Raw genomic sequence first — 18,414 nt, 5'->3', positions numbered from 1 at the left:
CCTGGCCGCAAGTGGGGACTGAGTCCCGGAACCAACAACAGGAGAATCCCCGCCTCCCCGGGTTTGGAGACGAGGAGGCCATGCCCCAGGGGCGGAGGACAGCGAGGGGGATAAAAAGACAGATACAAAATATATATTTCCCCGATTTAAAATCACCATGATGCCTCGAAATATATATATGAAACGTAAAAAAGAACGGAAACCCACGTTTGTAACTCAGGTTTGTATCGTTTCAGATTTGTTGTCCAGCCCAGATCAGATGTCTGAGTTCAATGCCATGGCCTTGTGGTGCTTTTTGTGGCCTCTCGACATAAACCACATGGCTAAAAGTATGTGGACACCTGCTCGTCCAACGTCTGATTCCAAAATCATGGGCATCAATATGGAGTTGGTCTCCCTTTGATGCTTTTACGGCCTCCACTCTTCTGGGAAGGCTTTCCATCAGGTGTTGGAACATTGCTGCGGGGATTTGCTTCCATTCAGCCACAAGAGCATTAGTGAGGTCGGACATTGATGTTGGGTGATTAGGTCTGGCTCACAGTCGGCTTTCCAGTTCATCCCAAACGTGCTCAATGGGGTTGAGGTCGTCGGATGATGAACTCGGTTAACCGCATTTTCAGGGTTAACTGGGCAGTGGTGGTGGAGTTTGTTGATTTACCTGTAAAAATGCGTGGTTACTTTTCTCCCCGGGACCTAAGAAAGCACACTTGCCCAGACTTAAAAAAAATTAAAGAAACCAAGTGAGAAATGACCGCACTGTGGTCACAACCTGGGAGGCAAAAAGACAAACCCAGGCAGTGCATAATCAGCAGAGGCCTCCAGGGCTTGTGTGTTCGACCCACCAGAAAACCAAGATGGCGGCAATATAATATCAGCTTGGTGTCATTGTGGGTGTTGTCAAGGGACAGATGTGGGTGTTGTCAAGGGACAGATGTGGGTGTTGTCAAGGGACAGATGTGGGTGTTGTCAAGGGACAGATGTGGGGATTATCAAGGGATAGATGTGGGTGCGGTCCGGCAATTCTCTGATCAATGGGAGCAAATTCCAAATATCGACCACTATTCCACCACCAAGAACCCAACAACAGCAACAAGTCAGAGAGAAAAAACATTTTCTCATCAATGTGTTTCAAACATCATGAATCCTCTTCCCACGTGACCTGACAGAGAAGTTTTCTTTGTTGACTGAAAGAGGGCTGGTTCGTTTTTAGCACACCTGTTCGAAGAACAGAGAGCTACAGCGGCGATACCCCCGGCGTGAGCGTGAAAATGTCAAAGTTTTTGGTGCAAGTTATTTCCTTTCTGATGTTTTTATCTACCACACTATTTTTTACTGATTACCACGTACAAATACATATATTGCTTTATAATTATTTGGATCAGACTTCACTGCAATGCTTTAAAAAAAAATTTATTAGACAAGTCTTTTAAAAACGATAAATGTTTTGACAGGCGAGCATTGGGTGGCTTTGACACCAACTCTCTGGTTTGTCTCCTGGTCATCGACCGTTTATATTTGAAGTTACCAGTTCAACCTTTTTACAGTCGATCTGGTGCTCGATGAACTTGGATGGATATCTCAACGTGTTTGGATCTTATTGTGTTGTTTTTTTTTTTAAGGTGGAAGTTGTTTTGAAGTGGATAAAGTTCCAAACGTCCTTTCAACAGGAGAGTAACCCTGAACCAGAGTGAGAGATAAAGGAGAGAGTTGGAGAATTGATCAAGCTGAAGGTGATTGGACAGGGAGGACTTTCTTTAATTGGAATGAAAAAGTTTTAATGGACGTTAGTGGGGGTGGGGGTTGTGATGAGAGGGAGGGGTGGTCGTGGTTCTGTGGTAGGGGTGATGGTGGTTCTGTGGAACGGGTACTTTTACCCACTTTTCCCGTTGTGGTGTAAAAACTCAGCCCAGACGAGTTTTCCGGTTCAGTTTAATTCATTAATTGTTTTAATGTGCGCCTGCGAAGAGATAAAAGTCGCTCCGAATCCAAACATCCAGTCCGGATTTTGTTACTCACCCGCTGTTTTGGGACCACGTGATCCTCGTCACACTCACCTCTTCCGCCATTTTGCGGATAATCCGGTAAACTTTTGTGCTTCACCTTCCTCTGTGTGGTCGTGACGAGTCCTTAAAGTGGGTGAATGGGGACGAGAGAACGGAATGTTGGGAGGTTCGTTTCCATGAGACCGAATAACGGGGTTTAGGCCCCGTTCCGCACTCGAGGACGAGAGGGATGAGCGAGCACGCAGTTCTTTTAGGGAGGTCGAGGCTCAGGAAGCGAGTCCATCGCAGATCAAAGGAAATCGGTCCTTGGAGGGAGCTGTGATGGAGTGGAGGGGGACACGGGGAACCCCTGAGATCCGGGATCCTCCATTTGAATAACCCGCGATGTACATCATGGACACGTTACTGACCGCAGCACAATTCCTCCACTGTCAGCATCAGCAAAGTCAGCCCGGTGAGTAGAGAGGGATCCGGGAGGGCTGGAAGGGGGGTGGGGGTTGGTGAGTTGGGGACGGGACATCACCGGTGGCATGACGTCATCACCGTGTCATGTTTACGTCATCGGTATGACGTCATCTATCAATACATGCGGCCGCACAGAAAGCAGGAAACATCAGGAACACCAATTAACAATTGAGGTAACCCGGAGAGTGCTCTGCCCGAATGTTCGAGTCACTCCCTCATATATACAGGTTTTATCTCCAACAGTCAGGTCAGGTTCGTTCTGTGACCTGCTACAGGTACCATGTAAACCTGTACGAACCTGTTCCATGGTCGGGTTGTCGGCGACTAAACCGTCTCCCCCACCAGGTTTTCTGGTGAGGAGGGTGTTTGGATATGGACACCCAGCAGGATTAAAAACAAAACCTGTCAAAGGGCGGAGGAGCTCCTTGTGAGCCAACGGCCATCCATATCTAGTGCCCAACTGTGTCTGCGGACGTCCTCCTGCAGTTGGGTTACTTCTTATTAGGAGGTTGGTGGCAGGATTTGCACTCCGGCCACCGTAAAACCCTTCATTCCGCAAAACGCAAAAAAATCTGAAAACCCACTCCGTGGGAGTACCTCCTGCGCAGCTTCCCTTCGCAGGGCAGCTCACCGGATGACGGGATTTGGGCAAAGCCTTCGGGACCCCAATCTATGATGATAGGAGGGAAACCACGGGGTAACATCCCTGGGTCAGATTGCGGGAGAGTGTGTCGGAGTGGTGCTGAGGTGTCGTCCACCAGACGGCGGTCTCCTTGGGTTAACCTGAGGCGGTCCCTTCGGGTGGGTGCCTGGAATGTCCTATCCCTAAGAGAGGATGATCACCTGTCTCTGTTATCATCTGAGCTCAAGCGTTTGGGCATCGGGATTGCAGCTCTCTCTGAGGTTCGGAGACCTGATTGCAGCGAGATAATGGTGGGTGGTTACACCTACTATTGGTCTGGTCGCTCTGTTGGTTACCATACCCAAGGAGTTGCTGTAGCTGTGTCCAATAAGCTGACCCCAATGATAATTGAGGTAACACCGGTCAACGAGCGTATTATGAGATTAAGGATTCGTCACTCCTTAGGTGTCATTTCCCTGGTCTCTGTTTATGCTCTGACTGAGGCGAGTGATTTCACCGTGAAGGATGCATTCTACGCCACACTCGAGTCTGTGGTTGATCAGTGCCCCAGACGAGATACACTTCTAGTCTTGGGGGATTTCAATGCATCGACTGGAACTGATAGGGATGGTTATGAGTTGTGTGTTGGTCCCTATGGGTCAGGAACTATGAACCAGAATAGCACTAAGTTCCTTGACTTTGCAAGAAGTCATGGACTTAGGGTGGCTGGTTCATGGTTTCAGCGCCCACAAGCTCATCGCTGGACTTGGTATTCCAACGCTGGCGGTGTGGCAAAGGAGATTGACCATGTCCTCATTGACGGTCGTTGGAGGATGATCCAGAACTGCAGGGTCTACCGGAGTGCTCAGTTCCTCAATACTTACCACAGGCTTGTTGTCGCAACTGTAAAGCTGCACCTTAAATCCTGGAGAATGGTACCATCCCAGCCTAGGCTGGATGTTGCCAAGCTCAGGGATGAGAGAGTAGCTGAGGAGTTTGCGAACAGGCTGAGTGGACACTTGGGGGGTCTGGGTGCTTTGGGGGTCCTGAAGAGTTGTGGAGCGCCTTCAAGACCACCGTCCTTGATGTTGCCGGTGGATGCCTTGGAGCTCACCGCAGGGCAAAGAAGAATTTTGTCTCTCAAGGGACACTGGATACCATTGACCAGAGTCGCAGGGCCAGGCTGAATGGCAGAGCTGAGCTGTTCAGGGAGCTGAGGCGTAAAACTGTATGTGCACTGAGGGTGGACAAGGAGGCCTATGTGCGAGGAATCTGTGAGGGGGTAGAGCATCACCTGTGGACAGGTGATTCTCGTCCCGCTTACAGGGGAATTCGATGACTGGAAGAGGGGCCTTGTTGTCCCTCTCTGGAAAGGGAAGGGTGATCGCCAAGACTGCAACAACTACCGAGGGGTGACGCTGCTCTCAGTGCCGGGCAAGGTCTTTGCTCGGATAATTCTTGATAGGGTTCGCCACCATCTGCTTGAGCACCAGCGTCCAGAGCAGTCAGGCTTTACACCAAAGAGGTCAACGATTGACCGTATCCTTGCTCTTCGTGTCCTCACTGAACGCAGACGAGAGTTTCGGCAGGGGCTGCTTGCAGCCTATGTTGATCTCTGTAAAGCGTTCGATTCAGTGAATCGGGATGTCCTCTGGAGGATTCTTGGTCTTCCTGGGGTGCCACCAAAACTGATCGATCTGATGTCTGAACTCTACTCTGGTACTGAGAGTGCTGTGAAGTGTGGTGGTACCATCTCTGACTTATTTCCAGTTGTTACTGGAGTTCGTCAGGGATGTGTACTTGCCCCCACACTTTTCAGCACTTGTATGGACTGGATTCTAGGGAGGATGTCGGAGAGATCAAGTTGCGGTGCATCGTTTGGGAATGTCAAGATCTCGGACCTTGATTTTGCAGATGATGCAGTCATCTTTGCGGAGACTTTCGACATCCTCTTGGGGGCCCTCGAGGTGCTGAATGAGGAGTCGGAGCCGTTGGGATTACGGGTGTCTTGGGTCAAAACTAAGATCCAGGCTTTCGGTGACATCTTGGATGCTGCTGTCCTGTCTGTGTCTGTTTGTGGTGAAGATGTTGTGGTCGTGGAGAGATTCACTTACCTTGGCAGTGATATTCATGTCTCTGCTGGCTGCGAGTCAGAGGTCAATAGACGTCTGGGTCGGGCCTGGGGAGTCATGGATTCACTGGATCATGGGGTGTGGCGCTGACGGTACCTGTGCGGGAGGACGAAAGTCTGAGTCTTCAGGTCCTTGGTACTTCCAGTCTTGCTCTATGGGTGCGAGACTTGGACTCTGACCAAGGATCTGAGACGGAGACTTAATTCCTTTGGTACCAGGTCTCTTCGGAGAATCCTTGGCTATCGCTGGTCGGATTTTGTGTCCAACGAGCGGTTGCTGAGAGAGACTCGGATGAGATTTGTTACCTGCATAGTCCGTGAGCGTCAGTTGCGGCTGTATGGACATGTGGCTCGTTTTCCTGACGCTGATCCTGCTCACCAGATTCTCTCAGCGAGGGAGTCTCATGAGTGGAGGAGGCCAGTGGGCCGACCACGTGCCTCATGGTTGCAACAGGTTGACCATCATCTCTAGGAGATGGGGATGGGCCTGGCATCTGCCTGGGAGATGGCCAGACGGAGGCCCCGGGAGTACCGATGTAATTGTGTTAATTATGTAACACCAGCACACAAAACATGCAAAATAAGTCCTGGCGAGGGACTGCAATCTCTGATTACCTCTCTTGTGAAGCCTACCCTGATATTCCTGTGGGATAGGGGAAGGCTTATTATGGTATGGAGGTATGGAAGCGATACCAGCACAGCGTTCTGTGATAGTCATAGTGATACGGCGATGGCGATCGATTTCGCCCCATGTCGATTTCCAATTCTGGGTGAAATCCAAAAGTCATTAACATTTAAAAAAAAAATGCATTTTTGGCTCTGAAATATCAAATTTGGGTAAAAGTTGGTCTTCATACTGATCTTGGTAAGAGTCAACTTATTAAATTCCAAAATAATTGATTTCATGCACATTTTTTGAAAAAAAAAAGATTTTTTGATGATTTTCTAAAAAAATGACGTTTTTTGACATGAAAAAAGCCTCTTTTTAGAAAGCTCAAAATTTTTTTGAAAGCATCCCTCCAGTAAATTTTTGATTTGTAATGACAGATCATATCAGAAATAACTGTTCAGAATTAATTTCGACCATATGGAACAAAATAATTTTTCACCATATCACATCAACAACATGAACATTTGTTTTCCGTCCCTTCGCTTTCAGTCCCTTCACATTGCACTATCCCGAGAAGTTGGTTGGGACTGAACTTTCACTTAAAGTACATATAAAAAAATGCTATTCAGACATCTCCCATATGATTACAAATGCAGTAAAACAGATTTCATTTAATTTATAATGTATGTACAGTGTTCACAATTGATTGATTTTCGACAAGAAAATAAAAGTTAAGATTTCTCAATTCTATTGATTCCGTCCCTTCGCCGTGATTTTTTTTTCCAGAATTTTTTTTATTTATCAAGTGACTAAGTTGAAATTAAGTGTATTATGCAGCCCAACTCATCGTTTCAAATTATACTCTTTCCTGGAATTAATACCCTCAATCAATTTTGGACTCGAAGATTATTGTACCATTTTCCGTCCCTTCGCTTTACGGGACTTTTGGATTTCACCCTTCTGATTTCGCCTTCAAACAAAATCATTTTTAATACAAGTTGTAATTGGAAGTAAAAGAACCGTTCTCATCATGGGGGGGGGGGGAAAGCCCCGTGTCGAAATACTTTGAAAAATTACCATGTGTCAATGATGTGTATTTCATCTGTGAATACAGATTGGACCATTGGACCATTGCGTATTTTTGGAACTTGCATAAAAATAATGAATTGCAGAGTTTTTTTATTTCAATAATATTGATATTACGGTATATCAATATACCGGTATACCGGAATATCAATACCACTCTGACCCTAATGGAACATTGATATCGAAAAAATCGATATCGACAGAGCCTATTTACTTTCTTCTCCGAAACCACACACACAATTTCAATGAAACTTGACCACAACATTCCTCACTTGTGATGAACCAAAGTTTATCGATCACAAAATCCGCACTGATTATGGGGGTCTACGGGGGGGAGGAAGGGGGGTTGTGATGATGCATTTTTGGATACTGTCCAGTAAATTTTGTGTTTCATTGTCTTTTCACACAAAGAAATGAAAATCATTTATTTTACCAACTCTGCCACGTTCGACACAGAAGAAAATCCTTCTTGTCAGGACAATGACAAATCGAGCAGCCTCTCTTTCAACAACCACAAAAGTTGTTTGCAGGTGAGCAAACAGATCCAAGGAAACGAGAAACTCTGCAAGTGTTCCATTTGTAACGAGGCGTTTACTACTTCATCAAATTTACATTGTCACCAAAGTATACATTCCGGGGATAAACCCCACAAGTGTTCTGTGTGTAACAAGGCATTTGGTGATTCATCAACTTTACGTCGACATGAACGAGTACATACGGGGGTTAAATCCCACAAGTGTTCTCTGTGTCACAAGGCATTCACTCAATCGTCAACTTTACATCAACATGAACGCAGACATTCCGGGGATAAACCCCACAAGTGTTCTGCGTGCTTGAAGACCTTTTTTTCTTCTTCAGGTTTAAATTATCATCAAAAAACACATTTAGGGGCAAAACACCACAAGTGTTCTGTGTGTAACAAGGCGTTTCTTTCTTCATCATCTTTACATCAACATGAACGAATACATTCCGGGGATAAACCCCACAAGTGTTCTGTGTGTAACAAGGTGTTTAATCAATCATCAAATTTACATCAACATGAACGAAGACATATGGGGGATAAACCCCACAAGTGTTCTGTGTGTAACAAGGCATTTGGTGATTCATCCACTTTACATAACCATGAACGAATACATACGGGGGATAAACCCTACAAGTGTTCTGTGTGTAACAAGGTGTTTAATCAATCATCAAATTTACATAAACATGAACGAAGACATACGGGGGATAAACCCCACAAGTGTTCTGTTTGTTACAAGACATTTGCTGATTCATCCACTTTACATTACCATGAACGAGTACATTCCGGGGATAAACCCCACAAGTGTTCTGTTTGTAACAAGGCATTTAATCAGTCATCATCTTTGCATCAACATGAACGAATACATTCCGGGGATAAACCCCACAAGTGTTCTGTGTGTAACAAGGTGTTTAATCAATCATCAAATTTACATAAACATGAACGAATACATTCCGGGGATAAACCCTACAAGTGTTCTGTGTGTAACAAGGCGTTTAATCAATCATCAAATTTACATCAACATGAACGAATACATTCCGGGGATAAACCCTACAAGTGTTCTGTTTGTAACAAGGCGCTTCTTTCTTCATCATCTTTATGTCGTCATCAAAAAATACACACGAAGATACAACAGAGGTGCGAGGACCCAGCGACTTCAGTGTGAATCCCGTGTTATCAGGGAAATGACCAAATACCGGGATCTGGAAAATGAAGTCAAAATAACCTGGAGGTTGAAGAGTGTCGACATTGTGTCAGTGATAGCTCCAGCAACCGGAGTGATGAAGAAGAACCTCAATGAGATCCTCAAAAATATCTCTGGGAATGAATATCACTACAAAATAACTACAGTTAGAGACTGTCCGGGGTTCAGTGATGATCCTGAAAATTACCATCGGAACAAAACTGAGAACAAGAAAACTTCACAACTTGCTCGAACAAACATGACCCTTTTATCAAAATGGAGGTGGATACACACATACACACACACACACACACACACACACACACACACACACACACACACACACACACACACACACACACACACACACACACACACACACACACACACACACACACACACACACACACACACAATCACACTCATGTGTTCCGTATCATTGATATTAGTGCGATTACCGACCCCAATGAAGCCCTGGTATGTCAGACATGAGAAATGGTGATTCTGTGAACACGTGGGGAACAGACTTTCAGGAAGGAAAGCAGGGAATTTGAAAGAGTTGGCTTTGGGGTGGATTAGCGGGGGTACAAAAGATGAAGGTTTTGGATGGGGGAACATCAAAGATTGTGGTGAACGGCTGTTTTGAAGATCTGGAGGGAGGAGTGGGATTGAACAGAGTGTGTGTGTTTGTTCCAGAGTGGGGAAAAAGAGGAACGAAAGAGTGAAGGTGAGCAGTGGATCTTGATTTTGAGCAGTGGATCTTTGATCTTGAGCAAGATCTTGATTTTGGCAGTTTCACCAGAAGAGGGTTTTTGGCAGACCTTGAACACCCTGCGGAAATATAGGGAGGACAGAGCAGCTGGTGGCAACTCCGGTGCTCCTCCACTGAGGGGAAGGTTCCTGGATGCTCACTGTCCCAAGGGTTGTTTGGATAGAAATTGGGACATGCTTAATTGAATTAGAGCGAGCGAAAGAGACTCAATGGCCGGTAAAGGGATTTGTTTGGAAGCCAAAATTGTCCGTGGAATTGATGTCTGTGATGTGTATTGAATTGAATTGTTTCAAGAATGAATGCCAGTTATAACATGTAAGCACGACATGGCAGCAGAGGAACATGATCACTGTTTTTGCATTGCATGGTTTGAGAATTGATTGAGAACAGGGGAGGAGATGAGATGTTGGACTGTGTGGGTGGGGAAGATATGTGGGACTGCAGGAAAGGATCAAGCTCTGGGGAAGCGGTGACTGCGCCTCCCCCCCCCCTCCACCCCGAGGTAATTTGTCCCTGGCAGCCGGTGATGTCTGGAAATGGAGATCTGCATGGGGAGGTCCAGTTGGGCGAGTGAGGTCGAACAAATTTAAGAAACCAAGTGAGAAATGACCGCGATGTGGTCACAACCTGGGACGTAAAAACACAAACCCAGGCAGTGTGTAATCAGCAGAGGCCTCCAGGCCTTATGTGTTCGTAACACCAGAAAACCAAGATGGCGGCCACATAATATCGGCTGGGTGTCATTGTGGGTGTTGTCAAGGGACAGATGTGGTTGTTGTCAAGGGACAGATGTGGGTGTTGTCAAGGGACAGATGTGGTTGTTGTCAAGGGACAGATGTGGTTGTTGTCAAGGGACAGATGTGGTTGTTGTCAAGGGACAGATGTGGTTGTTGTCAAGGGACAGATGTGGGTGTTGTAAAGGGACAGATATGGTTGTTGTCAAGGGACAGATATGGTTGTTGTCAAGGGACAGATGTGGTTGTTGTCAAGGGACAGATGTGGTTGTTGTCAAGGGACAGATGTGTGTGCGGTCCGGCAGCTCTCTGATCAATGGGTGCACATTCCAAATATCGACCACTATTCCACCACCAAAAACCCAACAACAGCAACAAGTAAAAACATTTTCTCATCAATGTGTTTCAAACGTCATGAATCCTCTCCCCACGTGACCCGACAGAGAAGTTTTCTTTGTTGGCTGAAAGAGAGCTGGTTCGTTTTTTGTTTCCTGGTCATCGACCGTTTATATTTGCAGTTACCAGTTGTTCAACATTTTCACAGTCGATCTGGCGCTCGATGAGCTTGGATGGATATCTCAACGTGTTTGGATCTGTTTGTGTTGTTGTGTTTGGCCGGGTCTCGCAAAGGCAAAGCGAGACGTGGCTCTAAACTTAAGGAACTCAGCGTTGTTGTTGTTGTTCTTCTTCCTCTTGTTGTTGTTGTTGTTGTTCTTCTTCTTCTTCCTCTTGTTGTTGTTGTTGTTGTTGTTGTTCTTCTTCTTCTTCTGAAGAGAAAACCTTTAAGACTCGGCTTTTTTATATACAGGATCCGGATCTCCTTAAATACTAAACACCTGCACACATCCTCACATTGAGGGTGCCTTTTGAGAGCGTCTATCATGAACTTTTAAATATATTCGGACATTTGCTTTAAAGTTTTGAAAAGTTCACGTTAGTATTTAAAGATTATTCCATTTAATATATTGTAATTTCGTAAATACACTAGTTTCTCGTCATCAACGACAATCGTCCATGACAGGTGTCGCTATTGGCTCAATCAAGGCACGTGATGAAATATCGGAAGTTTTATTTTTCTTCTTCTTCCTCTTCCTGTTCTTCTTCTGGTGAAGACAAAACCTTAAGGACGTGGCTCTTGGACACATTTGTCCTTGTTTTTATGGTGGAAGTTGTTTTTAAGTGGATAAAGGTCCAAACGTCCTTTCAACAGGTGAGTAACCCTGAACCAGAGAATTCATCAAGCTGAAGATGATTGGGCAGGAAGGACTTTCTTTAATTGGAATGAAAAAGTTTTAATGGAGGTTCGTGGGGTGGGAGTTGTGATGAGGGGGAGGGGTGTGTGGGGTGATGGTGGGTCGGGGGGGGGGGTGATTGGGGGTCGGGGGGAGGGGTGAGTGGGGTGATGGTGGGTCTCGGGGAGGTGTGTGGGGTGATTGGGGGTCTGGGGAGGGGTGTGGGGTGATTGGGGGTCTGGGGAGGTGTGTGTGGGGTGACGGTGGGTTTGGGGGAGTGGTGTGTGGGGTGATTGGGGGTCTGGGGGAGGGGTGTGTGGGGTGATTGGGGGTCTGGGGAGGGGTGTGTGGGGTGATTGGGGGTCTGGGGAGGGTGTGTGGGGTGATGGTGGGTCTGGGGAGGGGGTATGGGGTGATTGGGGGTCTGGGGGAGGGGTGTGTGGGGTGATGGTGGGTCTGGGGAGTGGTGTGTGAGGTGATGATTGGGGTCTGGGGAGGGGTGGTTGGGGGTCTGGGGGAGGGGTGTGTGGGGTGATTGGGGGTCTGGGGGAGGGGTGTGTGGGGTGATGGTGGGTCTGGGGGAGGGGTGTGTGGGGTGATGGTGGGTCTGGGGAGGGTGTGGGGTGATTGGGGGTCTGGGGGAGGGGTGTGGGGTGATTGGGGGTCTGGGGGAGGGGTGTGTGGGGTGATTGGGGGTCTGGGGGAGGGTGTGTCTGGGGTGATTGAGGGTGTGTGGGGTGATTAGGGGTCTGGGGGAGGGTGTGTGGGGTGATTGTGGGTCTGGGGGAGGGTGTGTGGGGTGATTGGGAGTCTGGGGAGGGGTGTGGGGTGATGGTGGGTCTGGGGGAGTGGTGTGTGGGGTGATTGGGGGTCTGGGGAGGGGTGTGTGGGGTGATTGGGGGTCTGGGGGAGGGGTGTGTGGGGTGATTGGGGGTCTGGGGGAGGGTGTGTGGGGTGATGGTGGGTCTGGGGAGGGTGTGTGGGGTGATGGTGGGTCTGGGGGAGGGGTGTGGGGTGATTGGTGGGTCTGGGGAGGGGTGTGTGGGGTGATTGGGGGTCTGGGGAGGGGTGTGTGGGGTGATTGGGGGTCTGGGGGAGGGGTGTGTGGGGTGATTGAGGGTCTGGGGGAGGGGTGTGTGGGGTGATTGGGGATCTGGGGGAGGGGTCATGGGGGTTCTGTGGAACGGGTACTTTTACCCACTTTTCCCGTTGTGGTGTTATAACTCAGCCCAGACGAGTTTTCCCGTTCAGTTGAATCCCAAGACCGTTTGATCCGACCCACGAGGCAATCCATAATATGGAATAGGCAAAGCCTTGAAGCGAATGTAGAATTCTTCTAACATTCGTTTCTTAAATATATCAAATTAAACAGTCTTTTTGCTATGAAAAAATAAATATTACCTTAACATTACCTTCACAACAACAACTTTGAAAAAAAAAAATAAAGAAACGTGGGAGGGGTGAATGGGGTCATGGGATTTCTGGGGAACGGGTACTTTTACCCACTTTTCCCATTGTGGTGTTAAAACTCAGCCCAGTCGAGTTTTCCCGTTCAGTAGAATTCATTAATCTATCTATAATTCCAGCAATGTGTGTGTGTGTCTGTCTGTGTGTCTGTGACCGCTGTTTCTCGACAACCACTGGTCCGATCTAATTGAAACTTGCCAGGTATATTGCTGGGGACCTGAGGATGTGCCTTTTCAAGGTTTGATATTAATCGGACAAGTGCTTCCCAAGTTATGGCCATTTATTTACCAAACCAATGACAGGACACGTTGCTGCGTAGGCGTGGCCGATGGGGAAAGAGCGCCTTAGTTACCGTGGCGTAGGAGTGGCAATGGTCAATGGCAGCGAATGTCATGGCCAGCAAAGACAGGGAGGTAAACTTGATTTTAATTTTGATTTTAATTAACTCTGTGTGTGTAAGTATCACAGCATTTGTTACTTCAATGCAAGCGATAATTAGTGGAATGCATGTGAACATTCCGTACAGGCACGCACCACTCCCGGATAGTGATGACTTCCAGTATTCTAATAATTTCTCGATTTCTTTTGCGCATTTATAGATAAACACAATGCCCCAATCCAGTCGTCGTTTACGAGAGCGAAGGAATGGACTGTGTGGTTGTTTGAAAGGTTATTTTTTAAATTTTTTGCACGTACGGCCACGCACGTACGGGCACACGAGAGCGAAGGAACGGCCTGTGTGGTTGTTGTTTCTGGCACGTGGTTTGAAAGTTTTTATTTTTTTGCACGTATGGCCACGCACGTACGGCCACGCACGCACGTGTACGTACTAGTTATTTTAATGTGCGCATGGGAAAAGAGATTCCAGATAAAAGTCGCTCCCAATCCAAATATCCAGTCCGGAGTTTGTGACTCGCCCGATATTTGTTGCCAAGTTGTTTTGTTGCCAAGTTAATACAAGTTGTAATTGGAAGTAAAAGAACCGTTCTCATCATGGGGGGGATCAGCCCCGTGTCGGAATACTTTGAAAAATTACCATGTGTCAATGATGTGTATTTCATATGTGAATACGTATTGGACCATTGCGTATTTTTGGAACTTGCATAAAAATTACGAATTGCTTATTTTTATTTTTATATTTTTATTTTAATGTTTTGAATGTGCTGCTGAGTGTGCAAAACTCCTCCAGGCATTTGGAGAGAGGTTCCAGGACATGAAAAGTAAACAAAGGGAACTGAACATATTTGCCACGCCGTTTAATGTGGAACCAGCTGATGTGCCTGACAACCAACAACACGAAATCATTGAGCATGGAAAGCAATGACGAGCTCAAAGCGAGGTACAACAACCTCCCTTTTCTCGAGTTCCACAAACTGTACGTACGTGCTGAGGATTTCCCCATTCTGAGGAGACATGCACTGAAGTATGCATCACTGTTTGGGACGACCTACAGCTGTGAGCAGTTCTTTTCAAAACTGACTCTTGCAAAGACTCGGTTCTGCTCAAGACTGACTGATCCAAACCTGCGAGTAGCATCATCATCATCACGACCACCTGACACCAAACGCCCCGCCAAAGAGAAACAGTTCCAGCCATCGCATTAGGTGAGTCCGATATATGTGTTCGATAATTTTGCATGGCTCTCGAAGGATGTTCTAGGGGCGACGAGGGGGGACGGGAGGCTCCCTCGCAGCAGGCCGTGACGAGGTGAGTCCGGTAAGGCCGTGCGAGGTCGAGCGGGTGCATGGTGCGAATGAGCACATGCCGAACTTTGGGGGGTGGAGAAACCCCGGGATCTTTTGGCCAAACCCAAGCACCCAGTACGAATGTCCCAGAGTGTGTGTTAAAATGTGTGCAGACTGCGAATGACACGGCATGTGTGGAAATGGTACTCGGACCGATTCGGACGGGAGACATGGGTCGTGTAACGGAGGGAGTTGTTTTGGAGACAGCGCCGGCTCCGCGGGACGCTGAGTGCGAGGTCCGTCCCGTGTTTTGCGAACGGCCCAGGCGCGCACGTTTGCGTGATCGGGAGTCGGCCTTAAAACGCTCGTCGCCCGGTACTGTTATGTTTTCGCCCAAACGGAGGGGACGTGCGTGTCGAAAACCGCCGCCCTGGCGAAGACGCAAGGTTCGTAGAGCCTTGCCCCGAGTACACGATTCCCCGGGCAGGAGGTGGCAAACATCCTCGCTTGGGCAAAGGAGCACTAGTTTAGTGGGAAGGGTTTAGCATTAGTTAGACTGGCCTCGTGGGGGCATGAGCCGTCCTCCATGGGGCCTGGTGAAACGAGTTGGAGGGAATGTTAGGTTAGATTTAGAAATGGATTTTGGGAGACACCGACGGACATGGAATGTGGAGTGGGGATGTGGCTTAGCAGTAGAGTTAAAAGGAACGTGCATTGAATAAGGGATGACGGGGAGCACGAGCTAGTTAGGGGGGATGTAGCTAGTCGAGTGTCAGTGTTGGTGTGGAAAGAGTAAAATGAAAGAAACATGATGAGTGAATGTGGGACAGCAGGCTCAAGTGCGAATGGAGTGAATGTGGAATGCATGGTGCGAATGGAGTGAATGTGGAATGCATGGTGCGAATGAATGATTGGGGGGAGGAGTGAATCCCACCCAAGGGAACCAGGGGTCAGTGTAATTACAGTTCGTGGGTTCGTGAAATTTACCAAAAGGAGGTCGCTTTATTGTTGGTGTTGGAAGAAGGCACGATACCTCTTTGAAGGGTGCAGGAGTCCATTGACCGGCTGGGAGCGTGGCTGTGGAAAGGTGAGTACTGAGTAGAGGGAACCCTGGGCACGGAGAAGTTGGCCAGAGTAGGCCATGGGTCCAAGCGACCGGGATAGTGAAATGGGCACGGGCGATCCTCGGAATGGGACCCGGAGCACCAGAAATGCCACATGGGCATATACGGGGGAGTAGCCAGGAAGGGCACTCCCCGCGTTCATACGGAGTAGGGAGGCTCGGATACAGCCTCAGCTGCCCGGGGGTGCTCCAGTTTGAGTTCGGCAGATGGGAATCCCTGCCATTTGAGCCACGCTGCCCAGCCACGCAATTGTGCAAGGGCACGAGAGAAACTTTGCGGGCCAGACCCAAATTAATAACGAACACCAACACAGGCGACGGGAATCATGGTTTCTGGAACCAATTGTTTAAAGAGACAAGCGTGTTGAAAAGCCCCCAGGATAGATTAACGTTCAATAAATGCTAGGATTGGTAGGAAACTTGGACCCCTTCGCACCATCCATCCCTTCGCTGCCCGTAGGCCGCTGGACCCACCATGGGAAATTGATGAGATCTTTGGAGGTTATTCTGAGGCTGCATTGGGCCTCGAGACAGACTCGCTTGTCTCCTCCTCATGTCCCCTCAAGAGGGATCTTAGGGGTTGGGGATAGACAGTGTATGACAGGTTTGCCGGACAAAGACGATAAAGGAGGTTCGGGACACGTGATTATAAAAAAAAATAATAAAAATAAAATAAAATAAATATAAATAAAAAAAGTCTAAATTTCGTTGTTGTTTTCTTGTTGCAAACTAAGAGAGTGGGTATGGACAAAGACAGGCAAAGGCGATAGGTTGGGGGTGAGAGAGTAAGGTAGGTCCGAGCCCGTTTTCGGAGCGGCCGGGACCACCGCACTCCCTCCAGAACCTCACGGACCAGACCAGAGGCCGGCCAGGTTCATATGCTGGCCTGTTTGTGCTGCATCTGCTGGTCCACATTCGCATTGCCATGCCTTGTTTGCCTACCTTTGCCATGACTCCATGCCTGCCTAACGCTTGTTTGCATTTCTCCCGTGTCAACCATCTCCACCATGTGCACCAGGACCATCTCCTCAAGTTTTGCAAGGACTGCCCTGCAGGCAGCCACACCACGGGGACTGCATTTCACCTGCAAAATGATTGACTTTGCTGTGCCTTTTCCCCACAGATCACAGGTCCTGGGCCATGGTTAGTGGAAACAGTAGGAAATGTATATAATCTTTAAAACCAACCTGTTTGTTTGTGTTAGCGCCGGCAATATTATTTAAGTTTTCTGAGTGAGTCTGTTAGTTTAGTTATGTAGCACACTAGGTTATTTATTTTTTGGACATGCATTCAAATGTCGCACTCAGGGATCCGTCGGTAAAATGTAGGAGGGAAAAAACAAACCTAGACCTGCATGGCACACGAGGATTGATGACTCGGGACGAGTCGATAAAAAGGGGGAGGGGGGATAGTGTTACGAATTTGGAAGCCTTTTGCACACAGACAGTCAGCAGTCCCATAGTTCAGTTACCTCGTTAAGTATATGTGGATAGTTAGAATCCCTCCCCTTTGTCTAATGCGTTAATTTCATGTGTGCGCTGTGCGTTTCTTTTATAGTCAGTTTTTTACATCTTTAAATCTACCAATGCCAACAAAACCCTCACTTCACTCCCCTCCCACTCTGTGGACAAACAAGCACTTCACCCTCCCAACTTCCACTTCACACCATGGCGGTGCCATAACGCACGTGTTTCTGACTACGGACGTGGGCGGAGCCCCCTCGCCTCGGAGCTCTGACTCCGCCCCATCAAAGAAGAATGTCTCCCCTGTCGACACTGGGGAAGACAACAGGGCCTCTCTCGGGGGAGGAGCACCGAGACGCCGATACGCCCCTCCTGCAATTGCGGCTGGCCACCACGACACCCGAAAACGCCTCGTCCAATCTGGAGGCGAGTTACCCGAGAGCGGATCCCTCCACCCCACACGGGGGAGGGATAATAAGGATCGCGAGCTGTATCTGAGTGGGGGGTTCCTTGGTTCCTTGGAGGTCGTTCCTTGCTTCTGGTCTGCTGGGCTCACCTGGTTGTCGGTCATCGTTCATGGCTGGCCGGGTCGTTCGTTGGATTCTGGCTGCGCTCGTTGGATTCTGGTTTGTGGGTTCGAGTCCCACCGTGGTGGGTTGTGTTGGAGCGCTCGAGCTGGGGATCCCCGTTCCCTTCCACGGACTCCGAGCTCCACAAGTGCGGGTCGGTAAAACTGCATGAGGCGGCCAGGTACCCAACCAAACTCGAACCCCCAGCTTGCCAATCCTTCGCGGCTGGAGGGTCCGATTAAAGGCCGGTTGGCGCCATTTCTTTATGGGTGTGTGTGTCTGTCTGTGGCCAGTCTTATGAGTAGAACTGCATAAGTGCCTTGCTTATTGCACATTGCATTTTAGTCGGTTTAACCCTGTTCTGTGTCTCCCTCCCTTATTATTATTATTTGTAAAATAAACCCTCTTGTTAAATGTACCAGCTCGTTTTCTGTGCTTTCTCTCATTGGCCTTGCATGGTTCGGGTTTGAGTTATAGTGAGGCTGATTGTGCCACAAATTGATATTTCGGCCGGCGTGGCTTTGGTAATTCCCGCTCGGTTACGCCGGATCCGAGTCGGTAACAGCGACTCGATTCGGACAAAGCCGGCCAAGGATGTGGCTTCCCCGGTAGTTAGACGGGGTGGGTACTTCGGTAAATTGGAACAAACAAATAAACCCCACCCCACGCCGTCGAAATATTGGTGACCACGGTCGATTAAGCGACCCGTCGGCTTCGGGGTTTTCCGGAGCGACGACCTTCAATTCCGG

The 18,414-nt window shown here is 48.2% G+C and overlaps 1 protein-coding gene across 1 annotated transcript; it reads left to right on the top strand.

The window, feature by feature from the left end:
- Positions 1–7,771: 7,771 nt before the first annotated feature.
- LOC147007880 (uncharacterized) lies at positions 7,772–10,198 on the top strand (the record flags this gene model as incomplete). Its single annotated transcript, XM_085866173.1, has 2 exons — positions 7,772–8,902; positions 9,317–10,198. A coding segment is annotated over one exon (831 nt), but the record flags the coding sequence as incomplete, so codon positions are not given.
- Between the last annotated feature and the right edge of the window lie 8,216 nt (positions 10,199–18,414).

The sequence above is a fragment of the Eptatretus burgeri genome, chromosome 23, assembly GCF_056783735.1.
Source record: "Eptatretus burgeri isolate ZD-2024b chromosome 23, Ebu_testis_v1, whole genome shotgun sequence".
In the NCBI taxonomy this organism is placed as follows: Eukaryota; Metazoa; Chordata; class Myxini; order Myxiniformes; family Myxinidae; genus Eptatretus; species Eptatretus burgeri.
This window is presented reverse-complemented; position numbering and strand designations above follow the sequence as displayed.